At 42.6% G+C, this 19,943-nt stretch overlaps 1 protein-coding gene across 2 annotated transcripts; it reads right to left on the bottom strand.

Moving 5' to 3' along the window:
* Window positions 1-3,507: 3,507 nt before the first annotated feature.
* LOC118398944 (solute carrier family 2, facilitated glucose transporter member 1-like) lies at window positions 3,508-17,629 on the bottom strand. Of its 2 annotated transcripts, XM_052471992.1 has the most exons (11): window positions 17,185-17,395; window positions 16,552-16,739; window positions 10,924-11,025; window positions 10,464-10,624; window positions 9,585-9,825; window positions 8,668-8,830; window positions 6,576-6,763; window positions 5,119-5,223; window positions 4,931-5,029; window positions 4,515-4,718; window positions 3,508-4,371 (listed from the first exon to the last, which is right to left on the bottom strand). In XM_052471992.1, the coding sequence occupies exons 2-11, from the start codon at window positions 16,564-16,566 to the stop codon at window positions 4,093-4,095; spliced, it is 1,557 nt and encodes a 518-aa protein (XP_052327952.1). In that variant the 5' UTR covers window positions 16,567-16,739; window positions 17,185-17,395; the 3' UTR covers window positions 3,508-4,092. The 2 variants fall into 2 exon arrangements, with proteins under 2 accessions (XP_052327952.1, XP_052327953.1); XM_052471993.1 differs by lacking the exons at window positions 16,552-16,739; window positions 17,185-17,395 and adding an exon at window positions 17,402-17,629.
* Window positions 17,630-19,943: the final 2,314 nt, after the last annotated feature.

The raw sequence follows: 19,943 nt of genomic DNA, 5'->3' as shown, positions 1-19,943 counted from the left end.
ATTTAATCATTTTAATTGTTTATGGCTGAGCTATAGACCTTGCTTAAATGCCCCTTTGTTTGGTGCCTCGTGGAGAATAAGAGTACAAGACTTTGGAAGCAGGAAGAACGTGTTCACACACACACACACACACACACACACACACACATACAGTACACATTAGCTGAAGAAGAGGCACAAATAAGCAGCATAAACAAGGAACTCACAAACACAATCCCCCAAAGTAAACGGAAGGCCATGAAACACAGGCCAGGAACACTAATAAACATCAAATCAATACCAACCGCATTGGTAAAAATCCAGTTCAAAACAACATGGTTTTCTGATGTAAAATGGAATAGATCTCTGTGACAATATAGGATATAATGATCATCAACTGAAAATAAATACACTTTTTTTTAGGCACACACTGGGGACAGCATAAGGTGGATACTGAACAAGTGGAAGGCATGTGGGAAGTGGAAGAGAGAGGGAGAGTGAGGGAAGCAGTGGTAAGGGAACTGTTTTTTTTTTTATTATCCAGTGTCCATTTTGACATAAATAATACTTTAACACAAAGTGAATAGAGTAATGTATGTCAATGCTTCAGTGTATTAATAGGAAACAATCCAATACTTGTTCTCTCTTTCCTTCTCTTTTTCACTCATTGGACGATGGGCACCCCATAAGCCAGAACAAGCCCACATTCAACCACTGCAGTCAACATATAAATATCATTTTGAAAGTACATATTTACAAATAAATTCTCTCCTAACTTTTTACAATAAGTGAATGTGCATAAGGTAACTGAGTATGGTTCAGTTAGTAAAGTACCACAGTCTTGTTAACAGTAGTGAGGGAGGGCTGCCATTGAAGAACGTTTTTTCCTTGGAGGAGAGGTCAAATACTGAATACTACCATCAAAGGAATGTATTTTCCCAGTGCAACACATACACATATCCACAATATGTTATATAAATAAAGAACAAAGCCATGACCCTGTCTTCTTTCTAGGCAAAATACATTGTGAATGTGCTTGGAGAAAAATAACTAAGTCTAATTTACACAACCACAAATAAAAAATAAATATATTTTTTTTGCAACACACACACATATATATATATATATATATATACTATAGTATATCTATGCAATAAAATCTTTAAATAAATTTCGATTTTTAACAACGTTCCACAAGGTTAATCTTCAGACAAAGTGTCACAAAGTAGAGTATAGACTTAAAGGGGAGTCATTAAAAAGCATTGTGCACAAATCCTCACATTTGATCACAACTAAAGTCCCATTGTGTTATTCCAAATACAGACTGAATAGATAACCGTCATAATCATATTCAACATTTTTGACTGAATGCTCTCACAGCAGAACAATTCAAAATTACACTCAATTCCACAGAGAAAACCGATGGAGTCCTTTGCTCTCTATGGTTGATTCTTATCGAATCCAAGTTCATAACATCGCGACTCATATCACAATCTATTATAATCTAATATCCAAAATAACTATCTGTCCCCTTAGACAATATACAGTGCCTTGCGAAAGTATTCGCCCCCCTTGAACTTTGCGACCATTTGCCACATTTCAGGCTTCAAACATAAAGATATAAAACTGTATTTTTTTGTGAAGAATCAACAACAAGTGGGACACAATCATGAAGTGGAACGACATTTATTGGATATTTCAAACTTTTTTAACAAATCAAAAACTGAAAAATTGGGCGTGCAAAATTATTCAGCCCCCTTAAGTTAATACTTTGTAGCGCCACCTTTTGCTGCGATTACAGCTGTAAGTCGCTTGGGGTATGTCTCTATCAGTTTTGCACATCGAGAGACTGACATTTTTTCCCATTCCTCCTTGCAAAACAGCTCGAGCTCAGTGAGGTTGGATGGAGAGCATTTGTGAACAGCAGTTTTCAGTTCTTTCCACAGATTCTCGATTGGATTCAGGTCTGGACTTTGACTTGGCCATTCTAACACCTGGATATGTTTATTTTTGAACCATTCCATTGTAGATTTTGCTTTATGTTTTGGATCATTGTCTTGTTGGAAGACAAATCTCCGTCCCAGTCTCAGGTCTTTTGCAGACTCCATCAGTTTTTTTTCCAGAATGGTCCTGTTTTGGGCTCCATCCATCTTCCCATCAATTTTAACCATCTTCCCTGTCCCTGCTGAAGAAAAGCAGGGCCAAACTATGATGCTGCCACCACCATGTTTGACAGTGGGGATGGTGTGTTCAGGGTGATGAGCTGTGTTGCTTTTACGCCAAACATAACGTTTTGCATTGTTGCCAAAAAGTTAAATTTTGGTTTCATCTGACCAGGGCACCTTCTTCCACATGTTTGGTGTGTCTCCGAGGTGGCTTGTGGCAAACTTTAAACAACACTTTTTATGGATATCTTTAAGAAATGGCTTTCTTCTTGCCACTCTTCCATAAAGGCCAGATTTGTGCAATATACGACTGATTGTTGTCCTATGGACAGAGTCTCCCACCTCAGCTGTAGATCTCTGCAGTTCATCCAGAGTGATCATGGGCCTCTTGGCTGCATCTCTGATCAGTCTTCTCCTTGTATGAGCTGAAAGTTTAGAGGGACGGCCAAGTCTTGGTAGATTTGCAGTGGTCTGATACTCCTTCCATTTCAATATTATCGCTTGCACAGTGCTCCTTGGGATGTTTAAAGCTTGGGAAATGTTTTTGTATCCAAATCCAGCTTTAAACTTCTTCACAACAGTATCTCGGACCTGCCTGGTGTGTTCCTTGTTCTTCATGATGCTCTCTGCGCTTTTAACGGACCTCTGAGACTATTACAGTGCAGGTGCATTCATACGGAGACTTGATTACACACAGGTGGATTGTATTTATCATAATTAGTCATTTAGGTCAACATTGGATCATTCAGAGATCCTCACTGAACTTCTGGAGAGTTTGCTGCACTGAAAGTAAAGGGGCTGAATCATTTTGCACACCCAATTTTTCAGTTTTTGATTTGTTAAAAAAGTTTGAAATATCCAATAAATGTCGTTCCACTTCATGATTGTGTCCCACTTGTTGTTGATTCTTCACAAAAAAAAAGGCAAAAGGTCGCAAAGTTCAAGGGGGCCGAATACTTTCGCAAGGCACTGTAGTTAATGCAATTCTACTCCCCCAGGGAAATATTTCTCTAATTATTCCTTACGTTGATTAATTTGCCATAAATCACTTTTTGAAGAGTATATTAGCAATCTTGGAATTTTAATTGATTTCTATTTCGTTAATAAGGTGCACCTAAAGCAAGTTAAAGTGAAATAAGTATCATCTCTCTCTCTCTCTCTCTCTCTTTCTTTCTTTCTTTCTTTCTTTCTTTCTTTCTTTCTCTCTCTCTCTCTCTCTCTCTCTCTCTCTCTCTCTCTCTCTCTCTCTCTCTCTCTCTCTCTCTCTCTCTCTCTCTCTCTCTCTCTCTCTCTCTTTCTCTCTCTCTCTCTTTCTCTTTCTCTCTCTCTCTCTCTCTCTCTCTCTCTCTCTCTCTCTTTTATTATGCAACCATCTGAATGTGATTTTTAGCAGTGGATTCTTATGTTGAGTAGGGTATAAGCATATTATTTTGTTCTCAAATACAACAACTGTTGAAATTAACTGTCAAGTATGATCATTCTGAGATTATTGGGTTATTTAAAAAAGCTATTTCTAAAACCATGAAAGCCAACCAATGCAATTGACCCTAATCTACTGTTTCACTGTTAAAACTACTGTTTATCAGAAACACTATTGAGGTTGTTTGCTTTGACTAGACCCACTTTGGCTTTACTAAAAGCTGTTTAAATGATGATGCCCTCAGGAAAAGAAGGCAACACAATTAAAATACACATTTTGACCTATAGGCTGAGAAATATATTACACGTGACAGAAAGAAATTAGAAAAAATAACACTAATTCATTCTAGCTACTGTATCCACCCAAAAATGTGTGTTTTGGCTTTCCATGTACACGAACGGTATATTTACCTTCACGTCAAACACTTGTCCCCATGTACCTGAACTGCCAAAGAATTAAGCTTTGATCTGTTTTTGAACCAGCTGACCCCCAACCCTTGACCTTTAACCATTGACCCAACACAGGATTCTACAAGCTCTCCTGTACAGTTGAGTTGGACCTATCCTCTGCTGCTGCCGCCTCCACCAATGGAACCTTCTCCTTTATTGGCGAGGCAGGAAGTGTTACGCTGATACTAGTGGGAGGAGCTCCCACAGAGGTGGCAGGGGGCAGGGTGGCCCCGCCAAACTCACGGGCGATCTCATCAAAGGTCTTGCCCTTGGTCTCTGGGACTTTGATGAAGGTGAAGATGAAGAAGAAGATCAGTAAGATCATGAAGATGATAAAGACGTAAGGCCCACACAGCTCCTACAGAATTACAAACAAAGAAATAGAAAAACAGTGGAAGTCAGTAATTAACCTAATTAGTCAGCTTATGATTAATACATTTTTTGACCTAAGTGGAAGTTAGGATTCGTCCCTAATGGGAAACCAAGAGAAACCTCTCGCACCTCCAGTTTGGGGAAGCTGATTCCCACCAGGAAGTTGGCAGTCCAGTTGCAGCAGCCGGCCACTGCTATGGCGGCAGGCCGCGGACCCTGGGAGAAGAGCTCCGCCACTATGAACCATGGGATAGGACCAGGCCCCATCTCAAACATGGCCACGAACAGAAACACTGCCCCAATGCTCAGGTAGCTCAGAGACGAGTAGCCCTTCTACTCAAACAGAGAGAGACAGAGAGAGAGAGAGAGAGAGGGAAGGAATAAAGAAAGAAAGATGGAGGGAAGAGAGGGAAGGAGGGAAGGAGAGAGGGAGGGAAGGAGGGAGGGAGACGGAGATATTCATCAATAATAGCAATGAAAATGAATGTATGTATTAATGACATATCTGTTATGTTGAGTGACAACCAATAGAAACTGACACCCACCAACAGGAGGGCAATAGTCATGAGCAGGGCACTGACGGCCATTCCGGCCAATCCGACGAGATGCAAAGTCCTTCGTCCCGCCCTCTCGACCAGGAAGAGCTGACAAAGACAGAGAATGGAGTTACCGTACCGTAAACATACATCACAGAAACACAAAAAACAGAATAAATGCAGCATGTTTTACTTACAGATACCACAGTGAAGACAGTGTTAACAGCTCCTGCTCCAATAGTGGCGTAAATGGGTTGGGTGACACCGGCTGACTCAAAGATACCAGTTGAATAGTAGAACACCTGAACAGGGTTGGTGGAATAAGATTAGGTTCTTAATTTTTTTTTTCACCTTTATTTAACCAGGTAGGCTAGTTGAGAACAAGTTCTCATTTACAACTGCGACCTGGCCAAGATAAAGCATAGCAGTATGAACAGACAACAACACAGAGTTACACATGGAGTAAACAATAAACAAGTCAATAACACAGTAGAAAAAAAAAGAAAAAAAGAGTCTATATACATTGTGTGCAAAAGGCATGAGGAGGTAGGCGAATAATTACAATTTTGCATATTAACACTGGAGTGATAAATGATCAGATGGTCATGTGCAGGTAGAGATACTGGTGTGCAAAAGAGCAGAAAAGTAAATAAATAAAAACAGTATGGGGATGAGGTAGGTAAATTGGGTGGGCTATTTACCGATGGACTATGTACAGCTGCAGCGATCGGTTAGCTGCTCAGATAGCAGATGTTTGAAGTTGGTGAGGGAGATAAAAGTCTCCAACTCCAGCGATTTTTGCAATTCATTCCAGTCACAGGCAGCAGAGAACTGGAAGGAAAGGCGGCCAAATGAGGTGTTGGCTTTAGGGATGATCAGTGAGATACACTTGCTGGAGCGCGTGCTACGGGTGGGTGTTGCCATCGTGACCAGTGAACTGAGATAAGGTGGAGCTTTACCTAGCATGGACTTGTAGATGACCTGGAGCCAGTGGGTCTGGCGGCGAATATGTAGCGAGGGCCAGCCGACTAGAGCATACAGGTCGCAGTGGTGGGTGGTATAAGGTGCTTTAGTAACAAAACGGATGGCACTGTAATAAACTGCATCCAGTTTGCTGAGTAGAGTATTGGAAGCTATTTTGTAGATGACATCGCCGAGGTCGAGGATCGGTAGGATAGTCAGTTTTACTAGGGTAAGTTTGGCGGCGTGAGTGAAGGAGGCCTTGTTGCGGAATAGAAAGCTGACTAGATCTGCAACAAGGCTACAATCTATGAATAGGAAGCCACATCAAAGTGGTATTTTTATCATACTGTAAAACGTACGTCCATTAAATCATGTTTAATCCATCGAATAATCCAAACAAATCTCCCAAACATGCAATGATTGAGAGTATAAGGCATGTTGAATGCAGCTGTTATTCAACTATTCAACTTTGCATAGGCTGGGTCGCCTTCATAATGGCAGACCGTAGCATATCTTTTATTATTGGATACATTCAGATAGTACCTTCCAGTCGCTGCCTTTTTTCATCAGTTTCGTGCCTAGTGAATGCAACCCTGTATTGTTAAGCTGTCCTCTGAGATATCCTTGGTGACTTTTCAACTATTTAGAATGTGTTTGCACTGTGGCCTCCTGGGAGTCATAGTTCACTCACAGCATTGATTCCGGAGAGCTGCTGGGAGAGGTGGAGCATGACGGCGATGAGGAGCGGCTGCCGATAGGCTGCGGTGCGGAACAGCTCAGGGATGGTCACCTTCTTCTCCATGGCCATCTTGGAACTCTCCTCCTTCATCTCCTGCATGTCTTTACTCACGTCGTCGGAGCCACGCAGACGCACCAGGGCTGGGGGGAGAAAATGGCGGAGTGAGAGAGGCAGATAAGTTATACTTTAATGTGAAGGACATACAAGTTGTAAAAAGAGAGGATGTATTTGTAAAATCGTTAGGTAATGACAATATGTTAAAGAAAATATTGAAATACTTTAGGTGCATAAAACTTTCTTTGTTTTGTACAAGATATCCTACAGATATCCTTTTCTTTGAGGAATGAAGTAAGAAATGTAGCGCAAAGCATCTTTAAAGGCCCGGCGTGATCAAAAATGTGATTTTCCTGTGTTTTATTCATATTTCCACACTATGAGGTTGGAATAATACTGTGACATTATGAAAATTATTCATATTTATGTTTATAACCCCCTCGTTCCTCCCAATTGGTAGTTATGTTCTTGTCTCATCACTGCAACTCGCCAACGGGCTTGGGAGAGGTGAAGGTCAAGTCGAGTCATGCGTTCTTAACACACTGCGCGCTTAACCCGGAAACAAGTCGCACCAATGTGTTGGAGGAAACAATGTTCAACTGACGACTGAGGTCAGCCTGCAGGCACTCAGCCCACCACAAGGAGTCACTAGAGCGCAATGAGCCAAGGAAATCCCCCCGCCAAACCCTCTAATTTTGCCCCGCTCTATGGGGCTCTCATTCACGGAAGGCTGTAACACAGCCAGGAATCGAACCCGAGGCTGTAGTGTCGCCTCATGACTGCAACGCGGTGCCTTAGGCTACAGCACCACTCAGGAGGCCCCTAAATTGTGAAATTATAATAATGCCCTTTTAGCATAAGAGCTGTTTGAAAAGACCTCCTGAAATTTCAGACTGTTTTGGTGGGATAGAGTTTTGACCTGCCTGGTGACATCACCAGGCGGTAAATGAGTTAATAGACCAATAAGAGAGTTTCAAACCTCGATGACAATAACAGCTCGTTTTCAGTTTTTTCTTCCGTACTCAGACCACTCCAAGACAGTCCTTGCAAAATTATTGCTTGAAAGAATTGCTCTTTGCCAAGAGGCTAATTTGTTTATTTTTGACCAGTTTCATTTAAAACAATCACAGTAAGACACTTAATTGACAGACAAACATGATTTGATAACGAGATAAGAACTGCATTGGACCTTTAAAAACACTAGTTGAGTACATTTTCTAGCAGACTAGCCAGTAGCACCAACACTAAAACCGGCCTGCGTTGTAGTTGTTTGTTCAGTAGCTGTCCATGGTCCTGCCAGTTCTTTCATTACGGTACCCATCACATAAAAGACTGACGAAAACATATGTTCCCTTTTTTATTATCTTATTCACCAAAGCAGTGTGTTTGAAACAAAACAGTGTAAAGGAGCTTAGGAGATGCACTCAGGTGACCCCCGACAGTGTGAAATACTGTCGGGACCGATTTCAAAACCTGCTGTTGGCGTATGCTGTGCGTCAGTCAAGGACTCTTTTCTTGGCTCAACAAGCTTCCGTCTCTCCTGGTCTGTCTAAGCCTGTCACTGTATGCGTTAAATTCATGCCCAGTCAGAGGAAGGGCATTAATGCCACAGGCCTATGTTTGGCATGCACAATTCACATTCAATCGTATTTAACAGACACTGCATGACCAAAAGTATGTAGTTTTCATGAACAGGGTGGTGTATCTAATAGACTGACCATTGAGTGTATGTTTTATTGTGACATGTTGGTGTTAGCGTCTTTGTACCACTCGCCAAATTACTACATTTTACTACATTATTTCACCTCAAATAGACACAATACCAGGTATCAAGCTAAAAAATAGGAGTGTTAAATGAAGCGCTTCCATTTATCTTCCTGACCATCCAGAGTAAATGATTGCATTTGGAGCATAGCAATAGAATTACTAGAATGTGCAAAGCCCCTCAAACCTCAACAATTTGATGGTTTCTATGGTTTGGAGCACCCACCTTTGCGGGCCAGCTCCTCCTTGTTCTGGTTGATGAGGAGGAAGCGAGGGCTCTCAGGACAGAAGGGCAGCAGGATACACTGCAGCAGGGCCGGGACGACCGTCAGAGCCAGTAGCAGAGGCCACAACTTGTCCGACCCCAGCAGAGACTCCAAGCCAAAGATCTACAACACAGAGAGGTTTAGATAGGATTAACTTTACTACCAGGAATGTGTAATTCACAGCACCACAGCTTACATGCAAACATCAATGGGATATACTGTACGTTGATGGGATGGGAAGCACTGATGGGTTATACACCACAGTTGATAGTATTAAACAATGCAATAATCCATTGGTGGTATGGAATGGATGAGGCAGTTCTATAAAGGGATTCAAATGGAAAATGTTTCATGACAGTGTGCTGGAGAAAATGAAGGGGAGGAATATTACTAATTGTGTTCTTAGAGCAAGAAGTAGTCGCCTATTAAAAAATAATTTAGCACTCATTAAATAATTACAATAATTAGCATATAATTCGACAAAGACATTACTCCAATGTTAAGAGGCAAGGGTGCGTGATCAGAAATGGGAATGTCTGCCGGTTACAACTTAATCATATAAGCAGTGGTGTAGTGGAGAGTAAACGCAAGTAAACTTAGTTTAGCAGGAGCCTTTACCCACCTTTTGCAGCAAAATGCATTGAAAGTATAGGGTCCGTAACTTTATTTTCGCTAATGGCGATCAGCGTTTACCCACCAAATCTTTTACCACTACATCACTGCATATAAGAATACTCCCAATACGCACATAAAACATAATATTCTATATATGGGGACTTTATTCCCAGAATCACAAGTAAACAGATGGTATGGTAATGTACAAGACTATTCCTAAGTTAACGGGCAGAAATCAAGATGGCTGCCATCAAGGACTGACCTGAGCCACGAGGATGCCAATAACCACGCCCAGCTGGTGCAAGGTGCCGAAAGCGCCCCGTAGAGGGGTGGGGGACAGCTCCCCCACGTACATGGGCGTAAGGCCGGTGAAGAGGCCGCAGAAGAGGCCGATGACGAGGCGTCCGGCGATGACCATCTCGTACGAGGAGCAGAGGGTGGAGAAACCCATGAGGAGGCCTCCAATCACAGCCAGGATGTTGACCAGGAACATGGACAATTTCCTTTATCCCAATACCCCGAGAAACGCACACACACACACACACACACACACACACACCACACACACACACACACGGATTTAGGGTTAAGAGACAACATGTAGATTAAGAGATAGAGGTTAAGAGGGAGGGAGAGTGAGATGCAGAGGATAGTAGTGGGAGAAGGAAACAGAGGAATAGTTTAAGGACATTTTTTTGCAGCGATTCCAATCACACTCCAGTGACTCCTTGGAGACTCATTGGTTCTGACAGCTTAGCAGAGGTAGATACAGAAATAGAGAGTGACGAAATTCACTCCTCAGGACAACATTCCCAATACTTTTAATAAACCTTATTGACAGCTGATTGTTGTACCATCGACATTGTGTGGGTAGCTGATAAATAGTTGTGTCTTTTAAAACCAGTGCAGATGACTGACAATCCACTAGCAATGCTATTCTAAGTATCCCGACTCAAATAACATTACATTGTGTGAAGGTGCAGTGGTCTTTAATCTACATGTCAACGTTTTTGCTTTTCGCTTTTTGCTTTGACAACTGCACTTGCTACCCTGTTCGGAAATGTTAACATTAGAAAACAAACGATAGTCAGTGAAAAATGGCACCGGGGTGAAATAGGTGAATACTGGGTGACCCCCTCACCTCCCAAATCTGTCTGCCATCACTCCGACGCTGAAGGAGCCCACCATGCCGCCCACGCTAAAGACGGCCACCGAAAAGCTCCACACAATGGTGCACGTTCCTGGTTTGATGGGCTCGCCATACCTCTCCATCCACGTGTTGTTGAAGAAAGCCCGCAGTTTCTAAACAGGCCAGGGGGAGGAAGAGAGAGGGAGAGAAAAGCAGAGGGAGAGAGAGAGAGAGAGAGAGAGAGAGAGAGAGAGAGAGAGAGAGAGAGAGAGAGAGAGAGAGAGAGAGAGAATGATTAGAGGTAAAGCGTTATCAAGACACTATCTCTTGATTTAACAGTGTAATAGTGCAATATCCACAGGTACGATGGAAAGTGATTAAACATGACGTAAACATAACGTACGGATTAACAAAACCAAAGCCCAACACATGCTTTCACTGCTATAAGAAAACACAAAATAAACCTACAAACCTGTTCCGGTGCATTAATGACCCCTGTGTTGTAGCCAAACTGCAGCGAGCCAATGACTGCAGTGGCCAGGGAGAAAAGGAGGTATCCTGTCACCTGCTTTTTCTGTTAGAGACAGAATGGGGATAGGGTATGTTATCAGGGGTTTATGCACATGACATTCGGATCAAGGAGCCCCTACAGTGTAAAACTAAAACTCTGTCAGAGGCATTAATACTGTTGTAAATGCACTATCTGGAAATGACATCATACAGTTAAAGGTTAAGCTATTATAATGGCTCTGGCCGGGTGTCAAACCCATGTCATCTGCAGCCTACATGACTTCATACATCATTAGCTCACTGAGTTAAAACCTAAACCTCCCGAAGTCTCAGACAAGTTTACACATGTTTCCTGAACCACCTTTATTCTTCTCTCGACCTGTACCATCACGGAATATTTCATTATTTATTCAATATTTTGCAGGATGAAATCTCTTGTGTCCAAATGAAAAAAAAGGAGAAAAAAATGTATACTTAGTAGCAAGAATAATATGTCAACTATTGTCTAATAATAATAACCATGAAATAACAACAATACAAATGTATATTGACAACATCAAAAAGTTGTTGCACAACTACTAATAGGCTTACAACTAATACAAACTACTGCAAAAACTAATAATACAACTAGGTACAGTGCCTTGCGAAAGTATTCGGCCCCCTTGAACTTTGCGACCTTTTGCCACATTTCAGGCTTCAAACATAAAGATATAAAACTGTATTTTTTTGTGAAGAATCAACAACAAGTGGGACACAATCATGAAGTGGAACGACATTTATTGGATATTTCAAACTTTTTTAACAAATCAAAAACTGAAAAATTGGGCGTGCAAAATTATTCAGCCCCCTTAAGTTAATTCTTTGTAGCGCCACCTTTTGCTGTGATTACAGCTGTAAGTCGCTTGGGGTATGTCTCTATCAGTTTTGCACATCGAGAGACTGACATTTTTTCCCATTCCTCCTTGCAAAACAGCTCGAGCTCAGTGAGGTTGGATGGAGAGCATTTGTGAACAGCAGTTTTCAGTTCTTTCCACAGATTCTCGATTGGATTCAGGTCTGGACTTTGACTTGGCCATTCTCACACCTGGCTATGTTAATTTTTGAACCATTCCATTGTAGATTTTGCTTTATGTTTTGGATCATTGTCTTGTTGGAAGACAAATCTCCGTCCCAGTCTCAGGTCTTTTGCAGACTCCATCAGGTTTTCTTCCAGAATGGTCCTGTTTTTGGCTCCATCCATCTTCCCATCAATTTTAACCATCTTCCCTGTCCCTGCTGAAGAAAAGCAGGCCCAAACCATGATGCTGCCACCACCATGTTTGACAGTGGGGATGGTGTGTTCAGGGTGATGCGCTGTGTTGCTTTTACGCCAAACATAACATTTTGCATTGTTGCCAAAAAGTTCAATTTTGGTTTCATCTGACCAGAGCACCTTCTTCCACATGTTTGGTGTGTCTCCCAGGTGGCTTATGGCAAACTTTAAACAACACTTTTTATGGATATCTTTAAGAAATGGCTTTCTTCTTGCCACTCTTTGCAGTGGTCTGATACTCCTTCCATTTCAATATTATCGCTTGCACAGTGCTCCTTGGGATGTTTAAAGCTTGGGAAATCTTTTTGTATCCAAATCCGGCATTACACTTCTTCACAATAGTATCTCGGACCTGCCTGGTGTGTTCCTTGTTCTTCATGATGCTCTCTGCGCTTTTAACGGACCTCTGAGACTATCACAGTGCAGGTGCATTTATACGGAGACTTGATTACACACAGGTGGATTGTATTTATCATCATTAGTCATTTAGGTCAACATTGGATCATTCAGAGATCCTCACTGAACTTCTGGAGAGAGTTTGCTGCACTGAAAGTAAAGGGGCTGAACAATTTTGCATGCCCAATTTTTCAGTTTTTGATTTGTTAAAAAAGTTTGAAATATCCAATAAATGTCGTTCCACTTCATGATTGTGTCCCACTTGTTGTTGATTCCTCACAAAAAAATACAGTTTTATATCTTTATGTTTGAAGCCTGAAATGTGGCAAAAGGTCTCAAAGTTCAAGGGGGCCGAATACTTTCGCAAGGCACTGTACCTATAATACATACATACAGACAGGTATATACACTATTTACAAATATCTTCACATGGTGATGTTTTTATTAGTTAAAAACGCAAACAGATTGGATCTTAACGTTTGAAAAAGAACTTTCTTAAATTCCCTGTGGGATTTTAATGCCCTGATTTCTATAGGTAAATTATTTCAGTCAGTTGGGCCTCTGTATCTGAAAGATCTTACTCCAACCTCATCCGAACCCTTCCTGTCAGTTCGTGGTGGAGGCAGACGCTTCGGATTTTGGAGTGGGAGCGGTTCTGTCCCAACGTTGTGCCATGGACCTTAAGATGTATTTCTGCGCCTTCTTCCCCCACCGCCTCACTGCCACGGAGAGGAATTACAATGTGGGGAATCGGAAGCATCTCGCGGTGAAGATGGCATTGGAGGAATGGAGGCACTGGCTCCAAGGGGTGGAGCATCCGTTCATTGTGTGGACCGACCACAAAAACCTGGAGTATCTCCGCACCTCCAAGCGCCTCGACTCCAGGCAGGCGAGATGGGCCCCGCTGTTTACCCGGTTCAACCTTTCCCTTTCCTACCGGCCGGGGTCCAAGAACGTCAGGCCAGATGCCCTGTCTTGCCGCTATAACCCTACGGCTACCACCCTGGAGCCCGAGACCATTCTTCCCACCTAGTGCCTGGCGACGGCACTCAGCTTGGGTGTCGGGAAACAGGTGTGGGAGGCGCAGCGGTCCCAGCTGAACCCTGGGGGGCAGATAACCGGATGTTTGTGCCTGACATTGTCTGCTCCGCGGTCCTGGAGTGGGCCCATTCCTCCTGGCTTGCCTGCCACCCAGGCTCCCGGTGAACCTTGGTGTTTGTGCGATGACGCTTTTGGTGGCCCACTATTGTTCCTGACCTCTGCGCATTCGTTGCCACTTGCACTGTGTGTGCTCAGAACAAGACTCCTTGGCAAGCTACGGCTGGCCTACTCCAACCTTTGCCTGTCCCTCACCGTCCCTGGTCCCACATATCCCTGGATTTCGTCACGGGTCTCCCCCCGTCTGAGGGCAACACAACCATCCTGACAGTGGGTGACCGGTTTTCCAAGGCTGCCCACTTCATTTCTCTCCCCAAACTACCCTTGGCCAAGGAGACGGCCCTGCTCATGGTGCAGCACGTATTCCAGTTCTCGTCCCGGTTCTGGAAGGCGTTCTGCACCCTCATTGGGTCGTCGGCCAGGCTGTCCTCTGGGTTCAATGGGCAGTCGGAGCGAGCCAACTAGAACCTTGAGACAACTCTACGCTGCCTGATCTCTGCCAACCCCAACACCTGGAGCCAGAAGCTTGTGTGGGAGGAATACACACTCATCACCCTTGCCTGATCTGCCACGGGCTGATCGCCCTTTGAATGTTCACTGTGGTAGCAGCCCCCGCTCTTCTCCGAGCAGGAGGAAGAGCTCGGCGCACCTTCTGCCCAGATGTTTGTCCGTAGCTGTCGTCATCGGACCCTGGCTCCTTGGTATCGTCTCTGGCAGAAGGTATGGCTATCCACCCAGGATCTGCCCCTCTGGGTGGAATCCCACAAACTCTACCCCCGGTTTATTGGCCCGTTTCCCATCTCTAAAATTATTAGTCCCTCTGCTGTTCGTCTTCTGCTGCCCTGTACTCTTCGTATATACCCTACCTTTCATGTGTCCCGAGTTAAACCTATTTCTCACAGCCCTTTGTCTTCCCTTCATACCTGATCAAATGTTCTTGGCATCAGTATAATTTATTTGATCTTTACATCACCTTACATCTAACTATAGTTGAATGATGCAATTCTGGTCCACTAAACACTGCCTTTCCATCTCTTCTCCTAATCACCATTTGTCAGATTTCCAAACCTATTTGAATGGTATATATTTGCTATGTTTGTATCTCTCTGTTTTGATGGGAAGGTCTCGCAAAGTGATGGTGGCTCCATTAAATAGTGGAACTGTTTTCACAAAAGCCATACAAATCTATAACGAACATCGCAATGAAAAACAGGAACTGAAGTAGGCTGGGATGTATCACAAGACAAAGCGCGTGTCCACAAAACGTACACTAGGAGAGTCTGTGGTATTTTAACACACTCTAAACAAACAGGAGCAATACACTATAGCCCCCACCATACCCGCCCTCCCTCTCTTCCCTCCCCCTATCACTCTGTTTATATACTGAAGTGCACCTTTCACCACTCCCCATCTCTCTTCTTCTCTTACCCTAATCCCCCTCGCTGCCTGTCAAGTCACAATCACTCAGTAGAAACAAGCAGCCATGAGATGCATTCAAAACAGTGAACTAATCTGTAAAATGATCTTCGTTAGTATAATAATTTGATCAATATTGAATGCGTCATTTGAAAAGAACACCCACGTCATGAAATAAGATTAGAGTTGAGAGACTTTTAAAATAAGACTGTGGTAAAAGAGCTCTTCAAATGCTGGGTGTTCATTCCACGATTACACACCGTCATACCTCAGTTATGTTTACAATGCAACTCTGTGCTAGTAGCCTAGAAATAGGGTTGTTTGCAAACACTCAGATAGAAATAAGCATGCTACAGGGTTGTAGTCCTTTTCAGAGTCACAGAAGTGGAACTTATCCATCTGATCTGAGTGAGCTGAACACTCTGATTCTGTCTCAGGGCTTCATCTCTCTGTGCCTCTTTTTATTCCCCACCCTTTCTGTCTAATGATATAAAACACTACTTCTTCCACAGCCCCCTCCCAGACTGCATCTCTTTCACCCTCCCTGTTTCTAAGAATGCACACATGGCTTCTTCCATAGCCCCCTTTATCCAAGAGAATCTGTCTCTTCATCATTGTCATAACAACTGCCTGGAGGTGACAGTTAAATTGGCACTAAAATAGACCAAAAACACAGAGCGATAAAACATGGCATTGCTGCTCCTTGCACCAATGCATTGTTGGAGGGGAAATAACTCTCTCTCTCTCTCTCTCTCTCTCTCTCTCTCTCTCTCTCTCTCTCTCTCTCTCTCTCTCTCTCTCTCTCTCTCTCTCTCTCTCTCTCTCTCTCTCTCTCTCTCTCTCTCTCTCTCTCTCTCTCTCTCTCTCTCTCTCTCTCTCTCTCTCTCTCTCGCAACTGAATAAAATGACATCATATCTGCATTATAGGAAAGGCATAACAAAACAAAAAAAGGCTATTTCTGGACCCTATAATTCATAGAACAGTAAACTGTCCAATTATATCACTGGTTCGCTCATGGAAACTCAGCATAGAACATGAGGATGACTCACTGATATACAGCATCAGACAGTACAACACCCACCACTATGAAGTGGGTTTTGAACAGTCACATGACATTCTGACTGCATGCAACAGAATTGGAAATAATTTGGAGGATTGTACTCATAAAAAGGTTAAGGGACCTTTTGAGGGGTCACACATTGTATGGTCAAAGTATAGTATAACTGAGTAGTGCATGGTCAGCATATAATAACAGCAGCATAGGCTACTACTATGTCCACAGTATTATATTAGGTAGCAGCACCTACCTCTTCCTCCACCATCTTCAGTGCGATATTCAATAACAAAAAGCAGCTCTTGATAAGAAGTTGACAAACAGGACAGGAGGACAAGAGAAAAGATCTTCAGGTAGAAAAGGCTTGCGGAACCGCCCAGTCTTCAAAGCTGCAGCCTCAAAAAATAAGGAACTGGTTCGTCGCTGTCCTTGGTGCTGAAACTGATCACAAGTAGAAAAACAACGTAGCCCTGCTGCTTTTACGAATTTATCTCAAGTAGCCCTAAAATAACATTGTTTTATCATTTCATATCAGACTAGCTTACTTTATAACATCTGCATAGATAGCAATGTATTCAATCGTTTACGATTCCATTCAATTAGTTTATTTTATGTCCAGTTGTTAGGCTACATTGTTACAATGCGTAAAAGACAATAATGAATCCGATAGCAGCAAACAATATACTTCGCTTAAAAAATCACTACTCTAATGAAATGCAAAAAAGAGACGTCAAATGGAACCATTACCACACGATGCCGGGTGCCTTCTTAACCGGCAAACAAGCACTACACTTGACCAACTATCAATCCTTCATAAGGACGATTTGTCAGAAATGCCCTACATATGTTATATAATAGCATAAATCAAGCAATTTGCGCAATTCACCTGTCGTGACCAGACGTGCTATTCCTCTCTCACCCTTAACGATTCCACTGGCACAAATGCGGTACTGTAAAAACAGCCTCTTGAAAATGTCTACGTTTTTCGTTTCCTATAGCTCAGGTTCGTGGGGTGGATGCGCGACAATCCGCACGTTCCCCTTTCGACAATAGCCCAGCTTCCATCAACCTATGAAAAACGAGATGCTCTCTGCGTAACCAACCTCCTTTCTGATTTATCCGTGACTCGCTATTTTGCATCCGCATCTCGTGACAGCTATGGCGTCATGGGCAAAGGCGTGATTCTCCTATTATGGTGGTGATGGTGAACCAGCGTTGTTTTAGTTGTTGGGGATGTAGCGGTCCCCGGGTAGAACCAGTGGATTCAGTGTCCTCCCCATGATGCTCTGCGAAGTCGACCTTGAGAGTGATCAGCTGATGTATGCTGCTGCGGCTACCCGTGTACCAAAGCAACGCATCACGCGTCCGTCACCGAACGCGATACCGATCCATCCATTTAGATGCGCTTTCGTGCGACCCATTCCTCCCATCTAATATTTGTTTAAATGGATGAAGTTGTAACATAGGCCAGTTCGACAATAAGGTTTATAGATATATGCTGAATAAATTGACTCCCGTATCTTGTTCTCAAGCAGAATTTGTAAGAGCCAGTGGGACTGAAACGAAATAACTGTGTTGGGTATCACATCACATGGCTGTCAGAAATCTCGTGACCCAGTGTGAGAATAATAACAGACTATCCCATGCCTCAGGGTTATTCAGTCAACATGTACAAGCAGAATGAAACAAATATTGTTCATAAATATTTACATTGTTAACTTGTAGGCTTTGTTCCCAAATAAAGAGCAAAGCTCTTAGTAATTATTCAGACCATAGGCCTAGTAAAGCATTCGTTGTCCATTCTTTGAGATCAAAATAAATGCTCCCTTACACAGTGCCCCATTATTCTCAATATAAAAGGCCGAGAATATTTTGGCCAATACAGGCCCAAAATACTTTTGACATGTGTGTTGGAGGAACATGGCACAAACAGTTGATGTTGCAGCATCAATGCCAGTTGAATTTGATGGTATTGGCCCAGGTTGTGTCCTTTCATCATCCTGATTATACAACAAAGGTTGAGCCCAGTCGCGGTTCTACATTCTATGGCTCCCTGGGTGACCCCCCTTCAGCGCCCCTCAACAAACAAATAAAAGCACCATTCTGCACTAACTGTCATTTTTATTCAGACATTTGGAACAACACAAATAAATAATTAGAACAATTAGAACTATATAAATATTAAAACATATACAAAAATAAGACTCATAAATATCAAATAGAAGTAACAAAGACAAATAGAAACAAATTTGTGTTGATTTGGCACTCAAGCATCAATACATTACCCGTCCCCCAACACTGTCAACCAAGAGTCAAGACTAAACCAATTCACCTTGGTGGTGTGCAGACTGGTTTAACATTATTCTTAATGATTTAACACAAACCAGAAAAAAATGCAACAATATGTCTGTGAAACTATATATTATATTATGATTGAATTGTGGTTTATTTGGTTGCAATTGACAGTGTGACGGATTTTACTAATTGCATTAGGATTGTACAAATTTACAGGTGCGCTATTTGATAGATTCCCCCGCTCCCCCGACCTTGGGCTTCCAGTGGGGAGACCTGAAGTCAACCTACCCCCGCCCCCTCCCAATCTCGTACTTATATGTGGGAGACCTTCCCAGGCAGTAAGTAGTCTGCCTAACTCACAAACTAGAATCAGAGCGCCCACTCCGACAAGGTTAATTGATCCACAGTCCTACACGATGACATGATATCATTGACGTGACGTGCAAATGAGCAATAGATAATAGATCGCGCAAATGTCAATTCCAATTATTTTTTGTGCGGGCGCCCCGTGAACCCCCGGCAAGATGACGCCCTGGGCGGCTGCCCACGTGGCCTATACCTAAAACCACCGCTGGTGTTGCCTCGATTTAGTCTCTGGGCATTTTTCTTTTGTAATTGACCCTTTCCTCATTGCAATTCCTTTCCTACAACCCTCATGGTCAGTTGCATCATTTGGGGATTTGATTTAATTTTATTGTTCTAACAACTTAATTTTGTAGTTTCTGTTTAAATAATAACTCACATATTTTTTTAGCAACGCACATGCCAATCAATTTTCAACCACACATAGGCCTGTATACACTGTTTTCAACCCATGCTATGATGGGTTAGTGGAAGAAAATAGTGGTATCCTTTCGAATGTCTTCAACAGGTTGGGACAGATGCTGGTGGGAGGAGCTATAGAATTACGGGCTGATTATACTGTCTAGAATGGAATAAATGGAAAATAGTCAAACGTGGTTTCCATATGATTGATGTGTTCAATGCTGTTCCATTTATTCCGTTCTAACCATTACAATGAGCCCATCCTCCTACAGCTCCTCCCACCAATGGCCACCAGGATGTGGATAGCAGTGGTGGCTCCTCGGAGGAGGAACGGGATAAACGTCTTCCTCAGTGATTTTCAGAAATATGAAAATTGTAAAACATTAAAGTTATAAATTTTAGATAAAAGTACACTAAATATAATTACATCACCAAATAACTGATTAAAACATACTATTTTGCATTGAAGGTCTACAGTAGCCTCAACAGCACTCTGTAGGGTAGCACCTCCAATTTTTCTCTCAACCTGTGTGCACCTATGGTGTAAACTTTGGTGTAGGTAATTTTACTGTGTGAAGAAACAGT

Source organism: Oncorhynchus keta, chromosome 20 (genome assembly GCF_023373465.1).
Source record: "Oncorhynchus keta strain PuntledgeMale-10-30-2019 chromosome 20, Oket_V2, whole genome shotgun sequence".
Classification (NCBI taxonomy): domain Eukaryota; kingdom Metazoa; phylum Chordata; class Actinopteri; order Salmoniformes; family Salmonidae; genus Oncorhynchus; species Oncorhynchus keta.
Note: the sequence above shows the minus strand (reverse complement) of the source record. Positions and strands in the feature narration are given on the sequence as shown.